Here is a 27,440-nt window from a genome sequence, read left to right as displayed (position 1 = left end):
CACTGACTCCTGGAAAATGATGACACACATCCCACAGGAGCAGTAACGAGCAGAGGCACCAAGGGAAGGGACAAGGGGGGGTAAAACCGCGCTGAGGCCCAAAAAAAAGGGGGGATTTTTCTACTTATCAATAAGAAAAAAATTTGTTAAATGAATAAATATAAAATCAATATATAAAACAAAATCAAATAATAATAATTGAAAAAATTGACAAATAATTGTTCAAGTAATATAAGGCTGCTGCTCCACTGTGGGATACACACACATAAAAATGGAAGCAAATAGGAAAAAGAGCTGCGACCAAATTTTTTTTTTTTTTTTTGGTGCAACCAAGGGAAGGGATTTTTGTTTTGGGGTGGAATTCCATTTTAAAATATTAACTAATATTATTATACAGGATTTATATAGCACCAGCAGTTTACGCAACGCTTTACAACATGAGGGCAGACAGTACACTTACAATACAAATCAATACAGGAGGGATCAGAGGGCCCTGCTCGTTAGAGTTTACAATCTAGAAGGGAGGGTCAAGTGGAAATAAGGTAATAACTGTGGGGGATGAGCTGATGGAGAAAATGAAAATACAATTGTTAGGTGTGGGTAGGGTAGGCTTCTCTGAAGAGGGATCGTTTAAAAGCTAATAAAGTAGGCGGACAGATTGGGTTAGGGCATTCCATAGGATTGGAGAGGCTTTGGAAAAGTCCTGGAAGCGAGCATGGGAGGAGGTGACAAGGGAGCTAGAGAGCAGGAGGTCTTGAGATGAATGAAGAGAGTGAGTAGGTTGCTATTTAGAGACTAAGCTAGTCATGTAGCTGGGGGCAAAATTGTGGATGGCTTTGAACATATTTGTTAGTATTTTGAATTTAATTTGTTGGCTGAGTGGAAGCCAGTGGAGGGATTGACAGAGAGGAGTGGCAGACACAGAGCGATTGATAAAGTGGATGAGTCTGGCAGCAGCATTCATGATAGATTGGAGAGGTGATAGACTATGTAGAGGTAAGCCAATGAGAAGGGAGTTGCAGTAGTCGAGGCGAGAGATGACCAGCGAGAAAATTTAAGAGCTTTGTTGTGTCATTGGTTAGAAAGGGGCGTATTTTGAAGATGTTGCGGAGGTTGTGGCGGCAGGATTTGGACAGTGATTGGATGTGTTGCTTGAAGGAGAGTTCAGAGTCCAGAACTACACCTAGAACCTTGGCATGTGGGGATGGGCTTATGGTTGTGCCGTTGATTTTGTCAAAGAGATCAAGGGAAGGGGAAGCTGCATATGGGGGAGGAAAAATTATAAGTTTGGTTTTGGATAGATTGAGTTTGAGGAAGTGGTGTGACATCCAGACTGATATATCTGATAGTAAATTAGTGATACATGAGGAGACAGAGGGAGTGATCTGAGGGGTAGAGAAATAGATTTGGGTGTCGTGAGCATAGAGGTGGTATTGGAAGCAATGGGAGGCTATCAGTTGACCCAGGGAGGAGGTGTAGATTGAAAATAGGAGAGGGCCAAGAACAGAACCTTGGGAGACCCCAACAGAGAAAGGAAGAGCAGAGGAGGAAGTAGAGTTGTAAGAAGCGCTACATGTGCGGTTGGATAAGTAGGAAGAGAACCAGCGAAGAGCAGTCACGGAGACCAAAGGCGTGGAGTTTTTTGAGGAGGAGGGGGTGGTCAACCGTATCAAAGGCAGCAGAGAGGTCCAGGAGTAGGAGTACAGAATAGTGTCGATTGGTTTTGGCCATTAGAAGACCGTTTTTTAGTTTTAGGAGAGCAGTTTCTGTGGAGTGTTGAGGACGAAATCCAAACTGAAGGGGATCAAGAAGGCTATTATCAGCAAGGTGGACGCTCAGTCGGTTTTAGATCAGACGCTCGGGGAGTTTGGATAAGAAGGGGGGCTAGAATATGGGGTATAGGTTGTTAAGATTGGATGGGTCCAGTGAGGGCTTTTTAAGTATGGGTCTGACAAGTGCATGTTTTAGAGAGTTGGGGAAGATGCCATAAGAGGGAGAGATTTAAGATGTGGGTTAGAGAGTGTAGCATAGAGCCAGAGGGTGAACGTAGCATTTGTGAGGGAACAGGATCCAGAGGGCAGGTGGTAAGGTGGACATTACCAAGTAGTTTCGCAACTTCGCCTATAGTGGTGGGGTTGAAAGAGGGAAGTAATGATTGTGTCTTTGGGCATGAAGTGTAAAGTGTGGAGGGTATCGGAACAGTAGATATCTCTGCGTGAATTGTATCAATCTTCTGTTTGAAGTGATTGGCAATCTCCTGGGCAGTGAGTGAGTTGGCGGGTGGAAGCGGTGGAGAACGAAGTAGAGAGTTGAAGGCAGAGAAGAGTTGATGGGGACGGGATGATAAGTTGCTAATGAGAGTGATAAAATAGATCTGCTTGGCAGTGAGGAGGCTGGAATTGTATTTTTGGAGGGCAGTTTTATATTGGTTGAAATCTCTCTGAGACTTAGTCCTACGCCACAGGCGCTCGTGAGCACGACTACGTTTTCTAAGACTTCTAGTATCATCTGTTTGCCAAGGTTGAAGGGATCAGGCCTGATTCTGTGTAGTGAGGGGGTCCATTGAGTCCAGTGAGGCTAGACGTGAGGCATTGTAGACTGTAGTGGCTAGGTTGGTGCAGGATAGGGGTGAGATTTTGTCGTAGAGGTTGGCGATAGCCAAAGAGGTTGTCAATAGAGAAGAGAAGGGTTCAGATGATGTAGGTTTCTGTGCGTAACTTTTAGGTGGTTGGTGGGAGGAGAGGGAGAGAGTGAAACTAATAAGGTGGTGATCAGAGAGAGGGAATGGATAGTTAGAGAGGTTGCATGGAGTGAAAAGGTGAGAGAAAACGAGGTCAAGAGTATTGCCTTCAGAATGAGTAGAAGCATGTATCCACTGCTTCAGGTCAAAGGAGGATGTTAGGCTGAGAAGTTTGGAAGTGGCAGGAATTTTAGCATTAATAGGGATGTTGAAGTCCCCGAGAATGATTGTGGGGATTTCAGAAGAAAGAAAGTTGGGTAGCCAGGCAGAGAAGTCATCAAGAAAGGTTGATACTGGTCCAGGGTTCCTGTAGATCACAGCTATCCTTAGAGAAACTGGAGTGAAAATACCAATGCTGTGTGCTTCAAAAGAGGAGAGTGACAGAGAGGGAGGTTGGTGTAGTAAGTGAAAGGTGCTATATGGGGCTAGAAGGATTCTTCCGACACCTCCTCCCTTACGTCCACTGGATCTGGGGGAGTGTGCCCAGAGAAGACCACTATGAGATAGGGCAGCACAAGACGCAGTGTCGGATTCGTGGAGCCAGGTTTCCGGTAACGGATGGGTGCATGGGGTACAGTTAAATGATGGAGGCCCAGGGTTTGGGGATTTATCTCCAGAGGTTAGGAGAAGCAGGAGAGTGAGGGAGTTAATACGGGAGTGGGATTTATATGAAGGGACATTGCCCAGGAAAAACATCTTCTTTCATGTTATAACAGCAGGGGAGCATAGAGGACTCCTATATATGCAACATTATACAGTCATAGTAACCAGTAAACATTCTTAAGATATTAACTAATATCTAAAATGCTATATAGAAAAACATCTTCTTTCATGACTAATTAAATAAAAAAAAAGGGGGCAACAATCTACATAATTCATACAATAAATGAAACATCCCCATGTTATAAAGTGCCCATACAGTCATACTACATTAATGTTTAAATGTTACAACATACTAATAATAAAACCTCAAATCATTGATTTAATATAACCACCACTGCTGTGAATAATATGGTATCATTACACACATAGTGATATTAAAAATGGACTACAATATCAGAATAACATAATTAAATGCACAGTAGGGGACTAGAATAATACCCACGTACGATATATGTTTATAGAAAGGCCCAAGAAGTGGAGTCAGTTACTGTATAACCTCGGTTATCACTGATAAACCAATTAATGTCCAACTCCACATTTAACCCCTTGGGGGTGAGTGGTTTCATTTTAAAAGATCCAATAAGTTTCGCGTTTTGAGAGTTCTCTCACCTGATTGGACCCTCTCCACACTGGTTTTACGTGATCTCCTCCCCAAAACTTTAATCCTGAGGGGTCCTGATTCTGATGCAATTTGAAGTGCAGTGAAACTTTATGGTCTTTAAATCCGAGTTTTATGTTCTGTATATGTTTCGCAATACAGACCTTCAATGGTCTTTTTGTGCGGCCCACATACATCAACCCACATGGGTATGTCAATACACCACGTGCGTAACATTACATGTTGTTATTAATTTGTTTATTTCAAATTCTCTGTGGTTAACTGTTGAGATAAATTTAACCATTCCTCTCATAGGAGTAACCACCTCTCTACATGCCGTACATTTTCGGCACACATAGAAGCCATCTTTTTCCCAAAAACTAGATGGTCTAGACTAGAGGGAGGGTCTAAAATTCTCTTTACTACTCTATCTCCCACATTAGGGGCCTTTCTGTATATAAGCTTGGGGACCAATGGTAAAACAGGCTTGACGGTCTTATCTAGACTCAGAACGTGCCAATGCTCTTGATTTCTGTCTTTCTCACAATTATTTTTGGTTCAATAATACATTTTTTTCCCAAAAGAAAGGCGTGGCTATGGGCCCTAAATTTGCGCCCAAGTATTGCTAATTTATTTATGGGAGAATGGCAGGACAAGTATGTGTTTAAGAAGAAGAGGAGAAATGAGCTGTTTAATAGATGGTATATAGAATAGATGACCTTATGTTTATATGGGCAGGCTCTGAATCCTCCCTGATAGAATATTTAGACCATCTGAACCATAATAGTAATAACATAAATTTAACCAGTCAGTGGAGTAAAAATCTGATTAATTTCTTAGATGTAAGTATATATAGGGTTAATGATAGTTTGGAAACTAAGGTTTACTTTAAACCCATGGATAGGAATAGTTACCTGCCTCTTCAGAGTGGCCATCACCCTTTATGGCTAAAGAACATCCCAAAGGGGCAGATAATCCATGTTAAACGGAATTTCTCAACAACAGGTGACTTCAAGACACAATCAGAAATATTGAAAGAACCTTTTATAGAGAAAGGATATGATCCCCATAGACTGGATGTGGTCCTTAATGAGGTAAAGGCTATTCCACGTGAGGAGGGTTTAAGGAATACAACAGTGGCCAGGATACATACAGATCATGAATTTAGTTTTATTACATCATTTCACTCTCAATATAAAGAAGTAGAGTTTATATTCAAAGCCCATTGGCACGTCCTGAGTCTAGATAAGACCCTCAATCCTGTTTTACCATTGGTCCCCAAGTTTATATACTGAAAGGCCCCTAATGTGGGAGATAGAGTAGTAAAGAGAATTTTAGACCATCTTGTTTTTGGGACAAAGATGGCTTCTATGCATGCCGAAAATGCAAAGCATGCAGGGAGGGGACACTCCTATGAGAGGAATGGTTGAATTTTCCTCAACGGCGAATCACGGGGAATTTGAAATAAACAAATTAATAATGTCTAATGTTACGCACGTGGTGTATTGACATACCCATGTGGGTTGATGTATGTGGGCAGCACAAAAAGACCGTTGAAGGTCTGTATTGCGGAACATATACAGAACATAAAACTTGGATTTAATGACCATAACGTTTCACTGCACTTCAAATTGCATCATAATCAGGACCCCTCAGGATTAAAGTTTTGGGGAGTAGATCACGTAAAACCAGTGTGGAAAGGGTCCAATCAGGTGAGAGAACTCTCCAATGCAAAACTTATTGGATCTTTTTAATAGATACACTCACCCCCAAGGGGTTAAATGTGTAGTTGGACATTAATTGCTTTATCAGTGATTACTGAGGTTATACAGTAACTGACTCCACTTTTTGGGCCTTTTTATAAATATATATTATATGTGGGTATTATTCTAGTCCCCTACTGTGCATTTAATTATGTTATTCTGATATTGTAGGCAATTTTTAATATCACCATGTGTGTAATGATACCATATTATTCACAGCAGTGATGGTTATATTAAATCAATGATTTGGGGTTTTATTATTAGTATGTTGTGACATTTAGAATTTAATGTAATATGACTGTATGGGCAATTTATTACATGAGGATGTTTCGTTTATTTTATGAGTCATGCCGATTGCTGCCCCCCTTTTCTTTAATTAGTCGTGAAAGAAGATGTTTTTCTATATAGAGTTTTAAATATTAGTTAATATCTTAAGAATGTTTACTGGTTACTATGACTGTATAATGTTGCATATAAGCATATATATGAGTCCTCTATGCTCCACTGCTGTTATAAAAGAATGATTCCTACAACTGAATATGCTTGCCGCGGGTGTAAGCAAGTAGTGTGCACCTGTAGGGTTAACATTTACATATCGTGTTGTCGGTATAAAAAGTCGGGACATCGCATCGTAAGGCCACACCCTCAGAGGAAGTTGTAATGGCGAAACGATTGGATCGTTCCTCGGATCAGAGTCACGGATCGGATCATTTTTCGGATCAGCAAATAATAATTGAATTTGCAAAAACCTGTGAAAATTCCACCACCATATAGTCCCCACTGTAATATCCACAATCTCCCCCACTGTAATATTGGCAGAGTATGGCTGGGTATGGCAGAGTATTGGCTGGGTTATGGCAGGGTATGGCAGAGTAAAGGCAGGGTATGGAGGGATGGCTGTTGCAGAGCAGTGCTGTGGGCACTACAGATCCAGCCCACAGTGCTGCTTCCATCCGATCTCTCCCCTCCACTGTACAGATCAGTACAAGGAGGGGGAGAGAGGAACCGGCGTCATGTCATGACGCCGGTTTGTTTACAAGTGTTCGCTCTGTCATTTGATGGAGCAATCACATTGTGAATGGCCTGGGTGTAGAAAGATGGCCACCACTTCGGAGCTAGGCCAAAACCGTGACCTTTCCTAAAGCCGAGACCGCGGCGTGCTCCGCAGATCGCGGCGTGTGCCAATCCACGCAGGGTGACCCGTTCGGATCACGGATCGGTGATGATCCATTGCACCCCTAATGGCGAGTCTGCATTCATGGCAATGGCGTGTCTGTATTCATGTCAATGGCGAGGCTGCATTCATGGCAATGGCGAGGCTGCATTCATGGCAATGGCGAGGCTGCATTCATGTCAGTGGCGAGGCTGCATTCATGTCAATGGAGAGGCTGCATTCATGGCAATGGCGAGGCTGCATTCATGGCAATGGCGAGGCTGCATTCATGGCAATGGCGAGGCTGCATTCATGGCAATGGCGAGGCTGCATTCATGGCAATGGCGAGGCTGCATTCATGTCAGTGGCGAGGCTGCATTCATGTCAGTGGCGAGGCTGCATTCATGGCAATAGCGAGGCTGCATTCATGACAATGGCGAGGCTGCATTCATGACAATGGCGAGGCTGCATTCATGACAATGGCGAGGCTGCATTCATGACAATGGCGAGGCTGCATTCATGACAATGGCGAGGCTGCATTCATGGCAATGGCGAGGCTGCATTCATGTCAGTGGCGAGGCTGCATTCATGTCAGTGGCGAGGCTGCATTCATGTCAGTGGCGAGGCTGCATTCATGTCAGTGGCGAGGCTGCATTCATGTCAGTGGCGAGGCTGCATTCATGTCAGTGGCGAGGCTGCATTCATGTCAGTGGCGAGGCTGCATTCATGTCAGTGGCGAGGCTGCATTCATGTCAGTGGCGAGGCTGCATTCATGTCAATGGAGAGGCTGTATTCATGGCAATGGCGAGGCTGCATTGATGGGCACTGACCCTTATTTTGCGTTACAGTTCTTTATTTAAAATATATTTTTTTCCTGAAACTTCCCTCTTAAAGTGAAGGTGCGTGTTATACGCTGATAAATACGGTATATCCAAATAACTTGCCCGAGCTCATCTTTAGACTCTTCACCACACACAGCCACAAAGGCAAGAGAATTCTTGTTGGGCAGTGTATTATTAGTTCATTTGCATTTTAATTTTAATGGTTCAAAGAATGTCAGGCAAAATGGGCGGCCCTCATGCATGTTCACTTCATCAAATCTGACCCTCTTTGAAAAAAGTTTGGACACCCCTGCCCTAAACCGTTCAAGTAAAACTATGATTTTTGGTTTGTTGTGTTTTTTTTAATTATATATGAACCCAGTCAATAAACCCTCATTATATAAGCTTTAAGATATTAATGTCATTGCATTTAGCCTTTCTTTCTTCCATTTACTTTCTTACTTTTCCTCTGTGATTGTAGAGTGAAGACCTAAAACAAATATTCCTACCCATATGTTTTATTGATGTGTTTACATATGGAAGTAGCTCCTGTGTTATCTCTGATTTTATAACTACTCCCATAAAATCGATTTTCTTTTTCAGTTTGACGTAGTGTTTTTTTTTTTTTTGGGGTGGGGGCTACTTGAGTTTTAATGCAATGCATTTAGCAGGCATTTCCCCTTAATCCCCTGTGCAATTTAAAAATGAATGATCAATAACGAACTACTTGGCCTGGGCCCCATTCAGGTAACACTTTGCATTTTCTCCAAAATGACTGGATACGGTGGAGAGGCGGATGGTGACATCACAGTCTCCACCTTGTCCAACCAGAGATTGGATGAGGGGGAGATTGCATTAATTGAGAAAATGTAAAGTGCTCTCTTAACAGTATCTGAGCTGAGCAGGTGACCTCCTGTGTTCAGTAAGATGCAGGACAGCTGCTTTGCATGTGCCCCGATGCCTCCATGGGGATCCCACATGTATGGCACATACATACTTACATTGAGCCAAGCTGAATTAATGGAACTACAGTGGTTTGAAAAAGTGTTTGCCCCCTTCCTCATTTCCTGTTCTTTTGCATGTTTGTCACACTTAAGTGTTTCGGAACATCAAACCAATTTAAACAATAGTCAAGGACAACACAAGTAAACACAAAATGCAATTTGTAAATTAAGGTGTTTATTATTAAAGGTGAAAAAAAATCCAAACCATCATGGCCCTGTGTGAAAAAGTGATTGCCCCCTAAACCTAATAACTGGTTGGGCCACCCTTAGCAGCAACAACTGCAACCAAGCGTTTGCGATAACGTGCAATGAGGCTTTTACAGCGTCCTGGAGGAATTTTGGCCCACTCATCTTTGCAGAATTGTCCTAATTCAGTTACATTAGAGGGTTTTCGAGCATGAACGGCCTTTTTAAGGTCATACCACAACATCTCAATAGGATTCAGGTCAGGACTTTGGCTAGGCCACTCCAAAGTCTTCATTTTGTTTTTCTTCAGCCATTCGGTGGTGGACTTGCTGGTGTGTTTAGGATCATTGTCCTGCTGCAGAACCCAAGTTCGTTTCAGCTTGAGTACACGAACAGATGGTCGGACATTCTCCTTCAGGATCTCTTGGTAGACAGCAGAATTCATAGTTCCTTTTATCACGGCAAGTCTTCCAGGTCCTGAAGCAGCAAAACAGCCCCAGACCATCACACTACCACCACCATATTTTACTGTTGGTATAATGTTCTTTTTATGAAATGCAGTGTTCCTTCTACGCCAGATATACTTGGACACACATCTTCCAAAGAGTTCCACTTTTGTCTCATCGGTCCACAGAATGTTGTCCCAAAAGTCTTGGGGATCATCAAGATGTGTTGTGGAGAAATTGAGACGAGCTTTGATGTTCTTTTTGCTCAGCAGTGGTTTTCTCCTTGGAACTCTGCCATGCAGGCCATTTTTGCCCAGTCTTTTCCTGATGGTGGAGGCATGAACGCTGACCTTAACTGAGGCAAGTGAGGCCGGCAGTTCCTTGGACGTTGTTGTGGGGTCTTTTGTGACCTCTTGGATGAGTCGTCGCTGCGCTCTTGGGGTAATTTTGGGTGGCCGGCCACTCCTGGGAAGGTTCACCACTGTTCCATGTCTTCGCCATTTGTGGATAATGGCTCTCACTGTGGTTCGCTGGATTCCCAAAGCTTTGGAAATGGCTTTATAACCCTTTCCAGACTGATAGATCTCAATTACTTTCTTTCTCAATTGTTCCTGAATTTCTTTGGGTCTCGGCATGATGTGTAGCTTTTAAGGATCTTCTGGTGGACCTTACTTTGTCAAGCAGCTCCTATTTAAGTGATGCCTTGATTGTGAACAGGTGTGGCAATAATCAGGCCTGGGTGTGGCTAGAGAAATTGAACTCAGGTGTGGACAACAACAGTTATAGTATGTTTTAACAGGGGGGGGGGGGGCAATCACTTTTTCACACAGGGCCATGATGGTTTGGATTTTTTTTCACCTTTAATAATAAACACCTTCATTTACAAATTGCATTTTGTGTTTACTTGTGTTGTCCTTGACTATTGTTTAAATTGGTTTGATGTTCCGAAACACTTAAGTGTGACAAACATGCAAAGGAACAGGAAATGAGGAAGGGGGCAAACACTTTTTCACACCACTGTATGTAAAAAATTGCCATACAGTACCTGGAATTCAGCTTCAGAAAGAGTAGGAATAATAGTTACTAATTTTGTATATTCACTGAACATTTGGCTGCACCAGGAGAGGTTTCTGAACCGCTTGAGATGGCCATCGCCTTGTTAGACGACCAGTTCCAAAATCATAAAAAGAAAATAAAGGGCCACTGTAGATAGAAACAACAATGATTTATTAAGTATCCACTTACATCTAGTTAACTTGCAAGCAGCATGTGAAGGTGCTGTAGATTGATGTGCGGAGCTCCAAGCTGGTGGACAGGATATATTGGAGGACAGCTGTGTGCCGTCCGGACCTACAGGGAAAACGGCCGTGAGTATAGGTGTCAACTCCTTGATGTTACTGCCAGGATGGTGTGGAGGACTTGGCAGGCTGAGCAGCCACAGACCATGGACAAAATGGACCTTATGTATTTCCATATTTATTTTTGATTTCTTTTCCAAAATCATGGATGTTAATATGGCACTGCCTCTCCCCCTTATTTGCGCCTATAATAGTCTCCAATTTTCTGGGATGGTCTTCTAGATTTTGGAGTGTGTCTATGTTAAAATCTGGCCAAATATCCATTTTAGAGGTCAGATGTTGAAGACCTGGTTCAGTGTTCCAATTCATCCCAAAGGTGTTCAGTAGGGTTGAGGCCAGGGCTTCCTGCAGGCCACTTGAGCTTCTCCCTTAGAAACTGGTCAAACCATGTCATGGTGGAGCTGGTAGCCTACAGGTGCACTGTCATGCTGGAATAGAAGAGGACCTTCTCCAAACTCTTCTCACAAAGTTGGAGGTCACAAACTGTCTATATTGTGCTCTTTACGGGAAGAACCTGAATTCAATAAATTGGAGGGGTGTCCATAGAGTGTATGCGTGTAAACTGCCAACCATAGTCCTTGCGTTATGTGACAGTACATGCCATATACCAATGAAGGTAAGTAAACCTAGAGAATCGAATTCTCATATTAAAAATCACTTTATTTTTGTTATTTTCAGCATGCTTTCCCATTGCTGTGTCTATAGTTGGCTGCAGAGATTGTGCAGGGTGACTGATTGCTACCTCCCGGCTCTCTGTGGCTCTCCTGTGTCCAGCCTGTCAGTGCAGCTCACTTCCTGACAATAGCAGATAAGCCCCGCAGGGCCGAGAACTATAATGGCATCAAATCCTCCTTTATAGTGCCATACTTTCCACAGCTCTTTATAAGCGTTTCCTCTCGGGGGATAATAACTGGAACTGTGTCAGTGGATCACGACGGCTTAGCGAGCGCGCGGGCGTCCTCTGGTTGTGTGCGTCAGGCACAGCTGGAGCCATTGTTCTGCATTTGCATAATGTTACCTACATTAAGAACAAAAGCGGAGCTAGAACTTCAGTAAGTGCTGCTGTTATCCCAAACAATTCGATAATATAACTTCCGTCCGATTGGCTAGGAAACTGCTGCACCTGTACCATAAGTCTGAAGATCGAAACCCTAACTGGGTGAGGTTTCGTTTGATAAAGCGCTGTTCATCATAAACAAACAATTGCCATTAAAAAAAAAAATAAAAAAAAATCCTGCTTCACTTTTTATGTTCTTCGTTTGCATCTCAGCGCTGATGATCTTCTTCAGCCTCTTTGCAGCTATTTCATGTCAACTTTCACTCCAGCATCAGCTGCATACATTTCTCAGGAAGGGTTTCCTGATAACAATTGTAGACTATGCTTGTGCAATGTATGTGGGCAGGGCCATTTATAGTCTCCATTGGGTGGGTGTGGGAGACGAGGACAGAGCGCTGTCCCCTTATAGTTCCTGGCCAAGGATGGTCTGCTTTAGGTCATGGCAAATTTAACACATTTTTTTTATTTTTTTGTGATTGGAGTGAGGAAGGGTCACTACCTCTGTCAGCTGTTCATTACTTCCTGTAATGCTAACACTGGTACGCAACATGTACTGTCTGTGTTCCCACATATATGCTGCCGCAGCTTAATCAGGGGCTTTCGTTTTAGAGTTCGTTAACTATTTTGATGCATTGTTTGACCAACCATTTTTTGCAATGCGGTACTGCATTGATTTAACTGACAATTGCGCAGTCGTGCGACGCTGGACCCAAACAAAATGTCCCCCCCCCCCCCACACTCTTAGAGCTTTCTTTTGCTGGTATTTGATCACTTCTGAGGTTTTTATTTTTTGTGCTATAAACAGCACTATTCTCCCACTGATACAAGACATTATTCTACCAACTGACATCAACAATGGGGCACCATTCCTCCCAATGATACCAACGACGGGGCACTATTCTTCCACCATGTACTGATTACTGTGTAAATGTCATTGGCAGGAAAGGGGTTAACACTAGTGGTAATCAAGGGGTTAAATGTGTTCCCTGGGAGATGTTTCTAACTGTTGGGGGGATGGGACTGGCTGGAGGAGGAGAGATATTCTATACGGCCAGCAAATCGCCACTGCAGCGGCATTTTGGGGGTGGATTTAACCCCTTTTCGGCCGCTAGCGGGGGGGGTTAAATCGTCCAGCGGCCGCATAGCGGCACTAAAACGGCAGTAAAGTTTTTAGCGCTGCTTTACCGCTGACGCCTGGGGCAGCTCAGTGTGAAATGGGTCTGACAGATCCTTGTCCTGGCTCTCTGGAGCGATCACGGGTGGCGGCCACGACGCGCATCGGCTCCGGGGTCGCGCCCCCCCTATCACTCTTAAAACAGCTGAGGCAACCCTACGGCGATTCGCCCAGGAGAGCCAACCAGGCGCAGTATGACGGCGACCAGTCCTTAAGGACGCTGCTTTCACTATATCAGATCATGTAAATGCAATAGTTTTAGTAAATATAAACTGGCCCCTCCACAGCCCTGCGTGCCAGTGAGCACAGAGGGAAGGAGCAGAGAGCTGGTGATTGACAGTCACCAGTTCTCTGCTCATGAAGCTGTAAAAACCGAGCAATCAAAGACCGCTGATCTCTCGGTTTTCACAGCTTCATGAGTTAGTGTTAGAGGCATCGGGGGGGGGGGGGGGGGGAGGGGAATGACAACAGATGCTGCATCCACATAGGTAGGTAAGATTCTAGAAAAAAAAACATACATCTATTTTAAAGTGGTTGTTAATGTCAGACATGAAATATGAACAAAGCATATCCCTCTAGTGTGTGCTGATCTCAATCCAGAGCACTAAGACCCCTTTCACACTAAGGGCATTTTGCAGGCGCTATAGCATTAAAAATAGCGCCTGCAGTCCGCCCTCAAACAGCTACTCCATTGTCTCCAATGTGAAAGCCTGAGGGCTTTCACACTGGAGCGGTGCGCTGGCAGGGCGTCAGGAAAAATCCTGCCAGCAGTTTCTTTGGAGCGGTGTCTTTACCACTCCTCCACCACTCCTACCTATTGAAATCAATGGGGCAGACCGGCTATACCACCGGCAAAATGCCGCTATTGCGTCTCATTGCGGGCGGTTTTAACCCTTGGCCGCTAGTGGGGGTTAAAAATGCCCCGCAAGCGGCCAAAATGCACCGCAAATCCGACGGTAAAACGCCACTAAAAATATTGTTGTTTTACCACCGACGCTATGGGCAGCACAGTGTGAAAGGGGTCTAAGGGTAATTTCTGTCTGAAGCTCGTACCTCTGCTATAAGCATGAGTCAGTTCTATCAAGTTTTCCTTACACCATGAGAAAAATGGTGACAGGGGAGGGACCTTCAGTTGGGTGACAGCCTCAGCTCTTTTCCAGTGTGCTGTGGGGGGGGGGGGGGTGTTTCCTCCCTTCAATCAGCTTTCAGAGCTCCCTCCTCTCCACCCTCTGCTTTTTTAAGTACTTAGAGATCCTGTGTAAATTATGACTTTAGGATGTAGGAGGGAATGATGGCTGCAAATAAATGGGTACAGTACAAGTAGGAGGATTTGTTTCACCTCTGTGTATCACCTGTGGCCAATCACTTCACTGGGTATATGTAGTGGTTTACCACCACTTTAACCCCTTCCCGACCAACCACTGCAGTTATACTGAGGCAGGATGGCTCCCCTGTGCGAGCCATCGTAGCTGTACGTCAGCTCTTTAAGACGTTGTAGCAGGCACGCGCAGCATGTCCCTGGAGTCCACGCACGTGCCCGGTGGGTGCGATGACCGCCGGGTACCCACGATCGCTCATGACAGAGTGAGAACTGTGATCTGTGTGTGTGTAAAAACACAATTCCCTATTCTGTCAGGGGAGAGGAGACAGATCGTGTGTTCCTACTAAGTAGGAACAACGATCTGGCTTCTCTAGTCAGCCACATTCCCCCCACAGTTAGAACGCATCTAGCGAACACATTTAACCCCTTGATTGCCACCTAGTGTTAACCCCTTCCCTGCCAGTGACATTTATACAGTAATGGGTGTCTATTTTTAGCGCTGATTGCTGTATAAATGTCACTGGTCCCAAAAAAGTGTCCAATGTGTCCGTCGCACTGTTGCAGTCCCGATAAAAATCGCAGATTACTGCCATTACTAGTAAAAAAATTAAAACGCCATAAATCTATCCCCTATTTTGTAGATGCTATAAAATTTGCGCAAATCAATCAATATACGTTTATTGCGATATTTATTTTATTTTTTTTAACCAAAAATATATAGAAGAATACATATCAGTCTAAACTGATGAAGACATTTTTTGGGGGATATTTATTATATAAAAAAAAGACAAAATATTGTGTTTTTTTTTTTTTTTTTTTTTAATTGTCGCTCTTTTTTTTTTTTTTGCTTATAGCGCAAAAATATATACCGCAGAGGTGATCAAAAACCAGCAAAAGAAATCTCTATTTGTGGGGAAAAATGGGCATACATTTTGTTTGGGTACAACGTCGCACGGCCGCGCAATTGTCAGTTAAAGCAACGCAGTGCCGTATTGCAAAAAAATGGCCTGGTCGGGAAGAGGGTACATTTTTCTGGGCTGAAGTGGTTAAAGTAAAACTAAACCTTCCTATCGTTTTCAGCCAAGGAAGCGGCCATTTTTGCCCCTGTTTGATCTTCAGCTTGCCATGGGCGCTGCACATGTGCTTAGGTATGTGACCAGCCATTTGATGGTTAGACAGTTTGGTTGAGGGCACAACCAATGTGACAGTTATGCGGGGGATGTAACTGTTTTTTTTAAACTGTTAAAACTATGGGTTTAGTTCTGCTTTAAATCCAGAGAGTCTACATGGCAGCCTATGAATTTCACCATTGGTGGCTTTCAATACCAAGGCACTGGTACCGAGGACAAGAAGCTAAAATCTGAACTTCAGCACAAGTCCTGGCAGATGCTTAACACAGGCCATAGGAAAGCCTCTCCTTCACGGAGAAGACTGGTTTGTCTAAACGTCTTCATGTGGTTATGTCCCTTGCCCGTTTTACATAAGGAAGCTTAGCAGAGTTCTTCTTTATAGAAAGGCCATCAAATAAGAGGAGCTGCCAAGGCCAAATGAAAAGAGTAATTAGACATTTTTGTTTCTGTTCCAGGACGGTGGCTGCAGAGGTTCGGAAGCAGGTCTCCAGAGAATATGGAGGGTCTCCACAACTTTCAAAGAAACGAGCAGGAAGTCAGCAATCAGTGAGTTTTCATGAGTCCCGACCATTGTGATTGTTTGTTACTAATCTTTTCCATGGAATGTATGTCTGCTTCCTTACACTCAGATCTCACAGTCTGATTTTTTTAGGGGCAGATAAATGTGTAAACCTATCAAGGAACACAATAATCAAAGTGTATTTAAAGCCAAAACTTTTTTTAAGGGTTGGAATAGAGTAGGGTTTAGACCTGCTTGTTCTTTTCCCTGGTTGGGGCGATTCATCATCTTTTTGTTTCACAAAAGGTTTATTGGGTTTTTGCAGATAATACAAAAAACAAACATTAAGGTTGAGTACAAAAAGAAGGGGTAAGGCAAAGTGAAATTATTAAAGTATACATGAGTATTGCGGTGATAATTGAAGGCGGAGTACTACAGATGTCAAGGTATTGAGAGCTCTGTGACCAGCACTGGGGTGGGGTACATGTTACGCCAATGGGGTGTGCTCTGGCATCCCCTCCCAGAGAGGCGTTGTTACCCGTTGATGCAATCCAGCTCAGAGAAGGAGCTCTAGGGTGGAAGGAAGGAAGGGTAGATCTGGACATATGCAACAGAAGAATAGAAAGGAGAACCAGTGATGAGGAGTACTGAACAGGGTACTTGGCTGGCATAAACAGGGAAGGGGGGAAATGAGTAATGGGTAATCCCGTGTGGGCCATCAGCTGGATGTAGCGGTCTTCATGCCAAAAGTAGAGTGCGAGCTATGTTCAGGTGGGTGTTACAAGTTATCCAGGGGTCCCAGACCTTTAAAAATTTAGCATGAGAATCCTCAAGAATTGAAGTGAGTTTCTCATGGACCATAGTCCCCATGAGCCGTTGTTGGATCTTGGCTAAGTTGAGAATGGTTGTCTCCAAGCTCTGGCTGACGTCCATCATATTTTTGTTCTGGTGACCATTGCCACCAAAACATAAAGTAATGGGATATCTACAATTTCCAGTTTTACAGACTTGATGTAGAGGGCAAATCTTCCAATGAAGGCACTCATTCTGGTGTCTAAGAGGGAAATCCCTTCACTTTAAATAAATGTCCTCACGTTTCCTTTTGTGCCTCCACACAAAAAAAATACAAGTTTGGCTTGGATTAAACTCAAGAAAATAATTATTCTAGCAGTGTCCATTTTTATTTTAACTTTTACAGGTTGAATGCTTTGGAAGGAACACATAGGCTAGAGATCTGTTAGGGTTAGGGGTTAGGGTTAGGGGGTTAAGGGGTTAGAGGGTTAGGTTTAGAGGTTTAGGGTTAGGGTTTATTGTTAGGGTTAGGGTTTCCCCTAGAAGAACAAGGTTAGGACTCAGGGATTTGAATAGGGACCTCCCCAAAGGTCAGGAGGCGTGTCCCCAGAGGTCAAAGGTCAAGTTTCGTATTTTCGTAGTTTCGTATTTTCGTAGTTTCGTAGTTTCGTAGTTTCGTAGTTTCGTAGTTTCGTAGTTTCATAGTTTGTTAGGTTGAATAAAGACACCAGTCCATCCAGTTCAACCTGAGTGAGTGTATACAATTGTCCCTATCCCTGTACATTGCACACTTATGTCAGTCTCTACCCTCAAGGAGCCCACAATCCAAGGGCCCCATTCATATACTAGGGCCTATTTTTGACAGAAGACATTTAACCTACCTGCATGTCTTTGTCGGGCTGACCCATCCCCACCAAAGTGTTCCGCCTAGCCCAACTAAGTCGGGGCATGAACAAGTCGGGGTAAGCGCTTTGATCTGGACCTTTCAGCCTCTTAGGACTAGCGTTGCCCATCTGAAAAGCGATCCACAGTGGATTTGCGATCCACAGTGGATTTCTCTGCAGAGCGCACTTAACAAGTAGTGGAGCCTCTGTTCTAACCCCTAAAAACCCACACCACAGTGCTGCAAGTGCTTATACTGCACACAGTGATGGTGGAGACCCTTTCAGGTGGTTGGGTTGCATTCAGCAGGCAGTACTGCCTGCCTTTGCAGGTGAAGTGGTTGTGGAGTGGTAAAAACACTGCACAACCGCAGACATATTTTTTTCGCCCTACATCTGCAAGTGTAAATAAGTGAAACTCAGAAGAGGAGAGGAATAAAGGAGCAGAGGCCCACGTTCGGACTTTTCAGGCAATGGAAAAAAGTATAATAAAAATTTATATTTTATGAACAACACGATTACAACAGACAGGTCATATATAGAAAAGCGATAAATGCATACAATACATATTGACAAAAAATTTACACCGAATGGATGCTAGTGAGCCCCTATACGTCAATGCGTTTCGCTACGGGGTTTTGGTTGAAAGAAAACCGGTCTCACTCACAGATAACCGGTTGTCCACAAATGGAAATCCACTGGCTGATCAGGAGTAAATCACCATTTATAACAGGAGGTGGACTCTCAACAACACCAATAGCCGGAGGGTGGGCTGATAACGTACATAGATATAGGTATATCATTCACCTGAGGCGGCTCCACTCTGTAAGTTCCTGGGGGGATTACGGAATGATTAGTCACCACTGCATGTTTAAACGCTATAGTGGACTTTATAGACATCTGATGGGTTGATGCACAAGTGCCTGTTTGAATTTATTTTAAAGAATTTTTTTCCAGTCTTTTGGAACTACTTGTCCTATCTCCCAATGAATGTGAACTGTTAAGGGCAGAGAGGCTTTTCTTGCCTTTTCCTTGATTATCCAGGATTTTTCAAGTTTTGCACTTCTCATCCCCTCTCCCGCCGGCGAATGATATACCTATATCTATGTACGTTATCAACCCACCCTCCGGCTATTGGTATTATTGAGAGTCCACCTCCTGTTATAAATGGTGATTTACTTCTGATCATCCGGGAGATTTCTATGTGTAGACAACCGGTTATCTGTGAGCGAGACCTGTTTTCTTTCAACCAAAACCCGTGTATCCTGAAGAAGCAATAGCGAAACGCGTTGACACACAGGGGCTCACTAGCATCCATTCGTTGTCAATTTTTTGTCAATATGTATTATATGCTTTTAGCTCTTTTCTATATATGACCTGTCTGTTGTAATCTTGATGTTAATAAAATATTTGTTTTATTATACTTTTGTCCATTGCTTGAAAAGTCCAAACGAGGGCCTCTGCCCCTTTATTCCTCTCCTCTTCTGAGTTAAACATTATACGGATGTGGCCTTAGGAGTTTTGTTTCAATCATGTAAATAAGTAAACTACCCCTATTTCCTTTTCATCAACTTCCCCACTCACCTCCTGCCCTTTTTTGTCTTTATCTTTTTATTTTTTTATTTTCATCTCCATTTCCGCCCTTGTCAATAGCCTTATATAGAACAATAAAAAACAAATACCCCATATAAAACAATAAAAACATCCCTAGGACCAACTGGTACTCTAGACAGAGGACACACAAGCACACACAAAGATGACTTGACATTCTAAACCTTTGCTATGAATCTTCTTGTGGTATAGTAAAGGTGCCATAGGACTGTATTTGTTGAAAACTTAGATTTTATAAAGACTCAAGAAAAAAACAAACTGTTAGGACAATAATTTTTGGAGCAGCCATTTTTATTAGTATTGTAAGGTGTATCCTCAGGCTTTGTCATTCTTATTCTTCTTTTACTATGTAGTGAGTTGCTGAACAGGAAGAGGAAGTATGTATCATGCATGTTAATGCTGCACTGGCTACATACTTGTACTGGGTCAGTGCCTCACTAAGTAGTAATGAAAGGATAATGACAGCCCTAAAGTTCGCACTAATTAAAACAAGTCAGCAAAGACAGCTGCTCTTTATTTACCTTGACAGGCTGCTCTTAAAGGAGAATTATTGCGCATTCCATGTTTTTTCTAAATGGCACTCAGATGCCAGAAGTACTGAACTGTATACTAACCACTTACTGACCTCCCCATAGCAGATATAGTGCTACAGGGTGACCGTTCTGTGCAGAATCGCATACAGTATCTCACAAAAGTGAGTACACCCCTCACATTTTTGTAAATATTTTATTATCTCTTTTCATGTGACAACACTGAAGAAATGACACATACAAAGTAAAGTAGTGAGTGTACAGCTTGTATAATAGTGTAAATTTGCTGTCCCCTCAAAATAACTCAACACACAGCCATTAATGTCTAAATTGCTGGCAACAAAAGTGAGTATGCCCTTAAGTGAAAATGTCCAAATTGGGCCTAGTTAGCCATTTTCCCTCCCTGGTATCATGTGACTCATTAGTGTTACAAGGTCTCAGGTGTGAATGGGGAGCAGGTGTGTTAAATTTGGTGTTATCGTTCTCACACTCATATACTGGTCACTGGAAGTTCAACATGGCACCTCATGGCAAAGAACTCTCTGAGGATCTGAAAAAAAGAATTGTTGCTCTACATAAAGATGGCCTAGGTTATAAGAAGATTGCCAAGACCCTGAAACTGAGCTGCAGAATGATGACCAAGACCATACAGCGGTTTAACAGGACAGGTTCCACTCAGAACAGGCCCCACCATGGTCGACCAAAGAAGCTGAGTGCACATGCTCAGCATCATATCCAGAGATTGTCTTTGGAAAATAGATCTATGAGTGCTGCCAGCATTGCTGCAGAGGTTGAGGAGGTGGGGGGTCAGCCTGTCAGTGCTCAGACCATACACCGCACACTGCATCAAATTGATCTGCATGGCTGTCAGCCCAGAAGAAAGCCTCTTCTAAAGATGATGCACAAGAAAACCCGCAAACAGTTTGCTGAAGACAGACTAAGAACATGGATTACTGGAACCATGTCCTGTGGTCTGATAAGACCAAGATAAACGTATTTTGTTCAGATGGTGTCAAGCGTGTGTGGCGGCAACCAGGTGAGGAGTACAAAGACAAGTGTGTGTTGCCTACAGTCAAGCATGGTGGTGGGGGTGTCATGGTCTGGGGCTGCATGATTGCTGGCGGCACTGGGGAGCTACAGTTCATTGAGGGAACCATGAATGCCAACATGTACTGTGACATACTGAAGCAGAGCACGATCCCCTCTCTTCGGAGACTGGGCCGCAGGGCAGTATTCCAACATGATAATGAACCCAAACACACCTCCAAGATGACCACTGCCTTGCTAAAGAAGCTGAAGGTAAAGGTGATGAACTGGCCAAGCATGTCTCCAGACCTAAACCCTACTGAGCATCTGTGGGGCATTCTCAAATGGAAGTGCAAGGTCTTTAACATCCACCAGCTCTGTGATGTGATCATGTAGGAGTGGAAAAGGACTCCAGTGGCGACCTGTGAAGCTCTGGTGAACTTCGGGTCCAAGAGGGTTAAGACAGTGCTGGAAAATAATGGCGGCCACACAAAATATTGACATTTGGGCCCAAGCTGGACATTTTCACTTAGGGGTGTACTCACTTTTGTTGCCAATGGTTTAGCAAGTTTACACTGTTATACAAGCTGTACACTCACTACTTTACATTGTAGCAAAGTGTCATTTCTTCAGTGTTGTCGCATGAAAAGATAGAATACAATATTTACAAAAATTTGAGGGGTGTACTCACTTTAGTGAGATACTGTATATACTGTGTGTGTGTATGTATATATATACACACACACACACACACACACACACACACACACACACACACACACACACACACACACACACACACACACACACACACATGTGTGTGTGTGTGTAAGAATCTGCACCTCAGACGGCAGGCTGTTTCTGCTGTGGTTACTTACAGCAGAAGCAGATCTGTGGGTGCCAGGCACCGGGTGTCCACCGTCACCGGCCAATCATCAGGAAGAGACACAGGGCAGAGCTCTGCCTATGTAAATAAGACAGAGCTGTGTGGTGTCTGCAGGAAAGTGATGGATTTTGTGTCAGGGAATAAAATCCATAATTTCCCGGAGTAACACTCTGTTTACACTAAAACACTGGCTAGGCACACATTTAACCCTTTGATTGGCCTAGATGTTTAAGCCCTTCCCAGCCAGTGTCATTAGTGCAGTGACAGTGCATGTTTTTAGCACTGATCACTGTGTTACTGACACTTTGCAGGAACCAGTGACACCTAGTCACAGTCGCACTATAAGTTGCTGATCACCGCCATTACTAGTATTAAAAATAAATAAAATAAATTTTTTTTTTTTAAATATTTCATAGTTTGTAGATGCTATAACCTATGTGCAAAACAATCCATATACGCTTATTGGATTTTTTTTTTTACCAAAAATATGTAGCAAAATACATATTGGCCTAATTTATGAGGAAATTCTATTTTTTTTTTTTTATTATTGGATATGATTTATAGTGGAAAGTAAAAAATATTGATTTTTTTTTTTTGATAATTGTTGGTCTATTTGTTTTAAAATGCAAAAAAATTAAAGAATGCAAAGGCGATCCAATGGCACCAATTTAATTTGGGTACAGTGTCGCATGACTGCGAATTTGTAAAAAAAAGCAGTGCCGTATCACAAAAAATGGCCTGGTCTTAAAAGGGAGTAAATCTTCTGGAGGTCGAGTGGTTAAAGTGGATCTTAGTCACTATAGAAATCTGTATAAATATATTCCTGATCTGACCACAACAGTCTAATAAAGAAAACTTTACCTTTGATCACGAACAAAGCCATCCTTGAGAATCTAGTAGTCCATTAACTGTGCCTAGCATGCAATGATGTAAGCAGTCTGCTGCGTGCAGGAGGAAGCATTTGCTCAGTCTCCTCTCCCTCAGTGCTTAGACTGCAACATTTGTAGCAAGTCGCGGAAGAGACTGATGCAGGAGCTGGTTGTGTTATGCCCTGTACACACGGTCGGACATTCCGACGACAAAATCCGTCAGATTTTTTCCGACGGATTTTGGCCCAAACTTGTCTTGCATACACACGGTCGCACAAAGTTGTTGGAAAATCCGATCGTTCTGAACACGGTGACGTAAACCACGTACGATGGGACTATAAAGAAGCCTGTAGCCAATAGCTTTCGTCTCGTAATTTATTCTGAGCATGCGTGGCACTTTGTCCGTCGGAAGTGTCTACACACGATCAGAATTTAAACGATCGGATTTTGTTGTCGGAAATTCCGACGGAAAAAGTCCAATGGAGCCCACACAGGATCGGATTTTCTGACAACACGATCTGAGCGCACATTTTCCATCGGAAAGTCCGACCGTGTGTATGGGGCATTAGACTTTTGTGAACACAGCTGAGAACTGTACAAGCACAAAAAAGTACATGATTGTGTCATCTCTGAGCAATCATCCAAGTCCAAGGGGTTGCTGGTGAATCTGGTTGATGCCTGAACAAAGATGGTTCTGTTCTTCTGATGAGAAAAGCTGGCATTGCCAGGGGGATCTTGCCAAGAGATTTACACATTACTGAGTTTGTATGCACTTAACAAGAAAACAGGTCAGTTTCAATACACGGAGAAGCTATGTATTACTTCCCCTTTAATCCCTATGTGTTCTTTTCATTCTTTTAATTACAGATCCCCCTAACGGACGTGGTTGATCCACTGGATTTTGAGGAGTATCTCACTTCTCACCCCCCTGAATCAGACTGTGAAGCCCTCAGAGACTTGTATGACTTTCCCGCTGATGACATTGAGATCTTATATGAGCCCAGAGAATGCCGCACACTGGAGCCAGCAGCCCCGGAGGAGGGGTAAGACATGTTAATACAAAAAAAAAAAAAATTTCCTTGGGAACGGCATGTGAACAACACAATTAATTAAAACTGAATTCCTGGTATGGCATTTATTACATCATTACTTTGGTTCAGCTTGGGCCTATGTAACTTGGCATATACCATTTCTAGACAAAAACAAAAAGAAAGGGAGCACACATCTGCCCTTGTGTAAAACAACGTTAATAAAGTAATGTTTAACCCCTTGGCGCTGGCTGCCACCGGGAAGTGAGGCGGGCATTATGGCCACGTGATCGCTGTGATTGGCTGTCACAGCGATCGTATAATTGAAAAAGTCCAGATCGCCGTTCTGTAAGTTGCTGGTCACTGTGGCGGGAGCACGAAAGGCACGCGCTCACAGCACTTTTTAGCGCTAATGCACACAAATATGCGGCTGCTTGGCGCGAGGCACGGGCACTGAGAGTCCGCATATTAGGCACTAAGATGTTAAAAAAACTTCAACCTATGCACTCACATTTGTTATAGATGTCAGAAGTTTGTAAAATAATATCTGCCGTCTCTTCTCCCCCCCCCCCCCCCCCCCCCTGAAAAATCCCCGCAGGGGAGAAAATCGCGACCCTTTGTGATGGCTACCTGGATCCTGACAGCCCTTACAGAGCAAAGACATAGACACAGCATCTAGTGCAGGGGTCTCAAACTGGTGGTCCTCCAGCTGCTGTGAAACTACAAGTCCCATGAGGCATTCCAAGGCTGACAGTTATAAGCATGACTCCCACAGGTAGAGAGATGATGGGATTTGTAGTTTTCCAACAGCTAGAGGGCCGCCAGTTTGAGATCCCTGATCTAGTGCCTATCGCACATGTGCCTGATCCAGCCAGCACTGCGCTCCATCCGCACAGTAACCCACGGGCAGGAGATGGGAGGGGGATGACGTCAGAACGTTGCCATGACGACGTGTTTCGAAGTCACGCCCACTATGGGTTTTTATCTATTTATATAGAGAAAAGCCAGGTTGCCTCCTCCACCCAGATCTTAAAGGGGACACAAACCAGGAGAGACCAACCAATGGCCAACACATTCAGATATATATATACCATACCTGTGGTTTCCCTCTAGAAGCTGGAAATTTGTGTAGTAGGTGCAGCTACTCCAGTGCTCTCCAACAGCTTCTGGGTCCCATGCTGGGCAGCTGCCCTGCCACAGTGTGAACACAGGGGGTGGCTTGCTAGGCATGGACACCATTCAGGGAACACTTTGCATTTACTCAATGAATGGAAATGTTTTCTGATTGGACGAGGTAGAGAGCTGGGGCGGTGATGTCAAAATTTCCACCTCATCCAATCAGAGAACACTTTGCATTCATTGAGAAAATGCAAAGTTTTCTCTGAATGGTGCTTGTTCTGAGCAGGCGACCTCCTGCGCTCACTAAGCAGTAGGGCAGCTGCTCGGCGTCCAGAAGCTAGTGGCAATCACTGTAGTAGCTGTGACTACTACATTGATGTCCATCTTCCACATGGATCCCACGAGTACGACACATACATTGCAACATTAGATTTGTGTAAAAATTGCCATACCTAAACTTCAGCTTTAACATTACTTAATGGGAATACAAAAAATATAGCGGTTGAATATCTCTATATCTGTAATCCTTTGGAGGATAAAAAACCTCCTCCCACGTTATCAATGATGTATCCTTCAGCATGTGTCTGTCTATTGTTACAGGAAGCTGGATGCTCGGGTTCGTGATGCACTCAAAGTTTATACCCATGACTGGGTGATTGTACAGAGGAGGTAAGCAATGATAGGTCCCATAAATTGCACACAATACATCAACTGGAGTATAGTTTCACCATGTAGGAAAAGGTTTCCCTTGCTTGCAGCTAAGATGTCTCTTGAAAATATGTTCAAGTGGCCCATTGAAAACAGTTTCCAGTAGGTGGAAGTCTTCTCGTCCTTATTGTTTAGTGTTTGGTTATTTTAAAATGCAAGACAGCTGGAGCAGCCAGTTACATCACTCTGATAAGTAGATTGTCCTGTGGCATTTCATCCTCCCCTCCATTACTTCTTTAATAATGTGTAAAAAAGTAATAGAGAGAGAGAGACACACACATGCATGCCAATCGGCCATAACAACCGGTAAAATGAATATCTTGTTACAATGGCATCTGAAAGTGGGTGGGATATATTAGGCAGTAAGTGAACATGTTGTCCCCGAAAACAAAGGTAAACCGCCATTAAATAAAAATAAAATGGGCCCCCCTGCAGGGTTAAAGAGGAAGTAAACCCTGGTGGGTTTACTTCCTCTTTATTTCCCTGCAAAGGTAAAGCATAATGGGCTACTATGCATCATAGCCCATTATGTGTCACTTACCTGAAACCGAATTCTGTGATGTCACCGCTGTCCCCACTAGCAGCAAGCATCCATCTTCACCCCTCTTCCTTCCAGGGCCACAAACTCCGGATCTGTGACTGGCCGGAGTCAAGTGACGTCACTCCCGCACACAAGCGCGTGAGCCGCCAGTCACGGCATGACCCCTATTAGAAACGGCACAGCGTGCCCTTTCTTAAGTGCACTGTAGTCATCAGCGCACAGCTTTTTTGTAAATATCTCCTAAACCATGGAGGTTTAGGAGATATTTCCAGCACCTACAGGTAAACCTTAGGGCTCTTTCACACGGGGCGGATCAGTGATGATCCACCCCGTGGATATCCGCTTGCTCAGCGAGGATCGCTCCGTTGATCCCCACTGAGCAGGAAGATGACAGGTCCGTCACTGCACACTGCGCAGGGACGGACCTGTCAGAGCGCCGCTCTCCCCTATGGGAGATCGGGTGATGACAGACCGCAGAGTCCATCGTCACCTGATTCGATGACAGATGGAAAAGTAGGTTTTTCCTCCGTCACACTTTTTCAGATCGGAGTGGGTCGGATGTCAGGGGACATGTCACCGCTGACATCCGACGCTCCATAGACCTCTATGGAGCATCCATTCAGGTCTGCCTAAAAAACTGACAGGCGGACCTGAACAGATCATCGTTCATGTGAAAGAGGCCTTAATATAGGCTTACCTGTAGGTAAAAGTGGTTGTACAGGGTGTACAACCACGTTGTCATAATGTACTAGTATGCACCACATACTAGCACATTATGACACTTACCTTTTAAAGCAGATCTCTCCCGCGCAGCACTGTCATGAATCCCCAGCACTGCCATTTTCACTTAATCTTCCTCTTGGGTTCGCGGGCACTGGCTGTATGAATGGCCGGGTATGTCTAGAGTTGCCGCCTCATCCCTTTAAACTTGAATACATATAAATTACACAGGTTCTGAGGCTAAATTACCGTATTTTTCGGACTATAAGGCGCACGTAAAAGCCTAAATTTTCTCATAAAATCGACCGTGCGCCTTATAATCCGGTGCGCCTTATATATGACCTTCGTGGAAAAAGCCACCCGGTCTCTTACCGTAAACTGACGTACCGTAAACCTCTCTCAGGTTGTTCTACTGCGTGACTGATAGCGATGAGTTTGAAATCCGCTTCGTAAGCATGTCTCTTAACAGGAGCCATTTTTGGGGCAGCGGGTATACCGTAGAAAATGAACGAATGAATGCGCACACCTCCTGACTAAGATGGCCGTAATGCCCAATCCAAGCAGTGCAGCTTCGTGAGCATTACGGCCATCTTAGTCAGGAGGTGTGCGCATTCATTCGTTCATTTTCTACGGTATACCCGCTGCCCCAAAAATGGCTCCTGTTAAGAGACATGCTTACGAAGCGGATTTCAAACTGAAGGCTATCAGTCATGCAGTAGAGCATGGAAATAGAGTAGCTGCGAGAGAATTCAACATTAATGAATCAATGGTACGAAAGTGGAGGAAGCAAGAAGATGCCCTGCGCCAGGTAAAGAA

The 27,440-nt window shown here is 43.8% G+C and overlaps 1 protein-coding gene across 7 annotated transcripts in view; it reads left to right on the top strand.

Moving 5' to 3' along the window:
* DOCK6 (dedicator of cytokinesis 6) overlaps nt 1-27,440 on the top strand; it is a 245,972-nt gene that overhangs the window by 54,103 nt on the left and 164,429 nt on the right. For all 7 annotated transcript variants that reach the window (XM_077470300.1, XM_077470296.1, XM_077470301.1 and 4 more), the window contains exons 2-4: nt 15,870-15,960; nt 23,376-23,551; nt 25,256-25,324. In XM_077470300.1, the coding sequence (XP_077326426.1) occupies nt 15,870-15,960; nt 23,376-23,551; nt 25,256-25,324 (336 nt within the window). The remainder of the gene's footprint in view (nt 1-15,869; nt 15,961-23,375; nt 23,552-25,255; nt 25,325-27,440) is intronic.

The sequence above is a fragment of the Lithobates pipiens genome, unplaced genomic scaffold (assembly GCF_037356315.1).
Source record: "Lithobates pipiens isolate NorthernLeopardFrog02 unplaced genomic scaffold, aLitPip1_a1.2 Scaffold_8, whole genome shotgun sequence".
NCBI lineage: Eukaryota > Metazoa > Chordata > Amphibia > Anura > Ranidae > Lithobates > Lithobates pipiens.
Note: the sequence above shows the minus strand (reverse complement) of the source record. Positions and strands in the feature narration are given on the sequence as shown.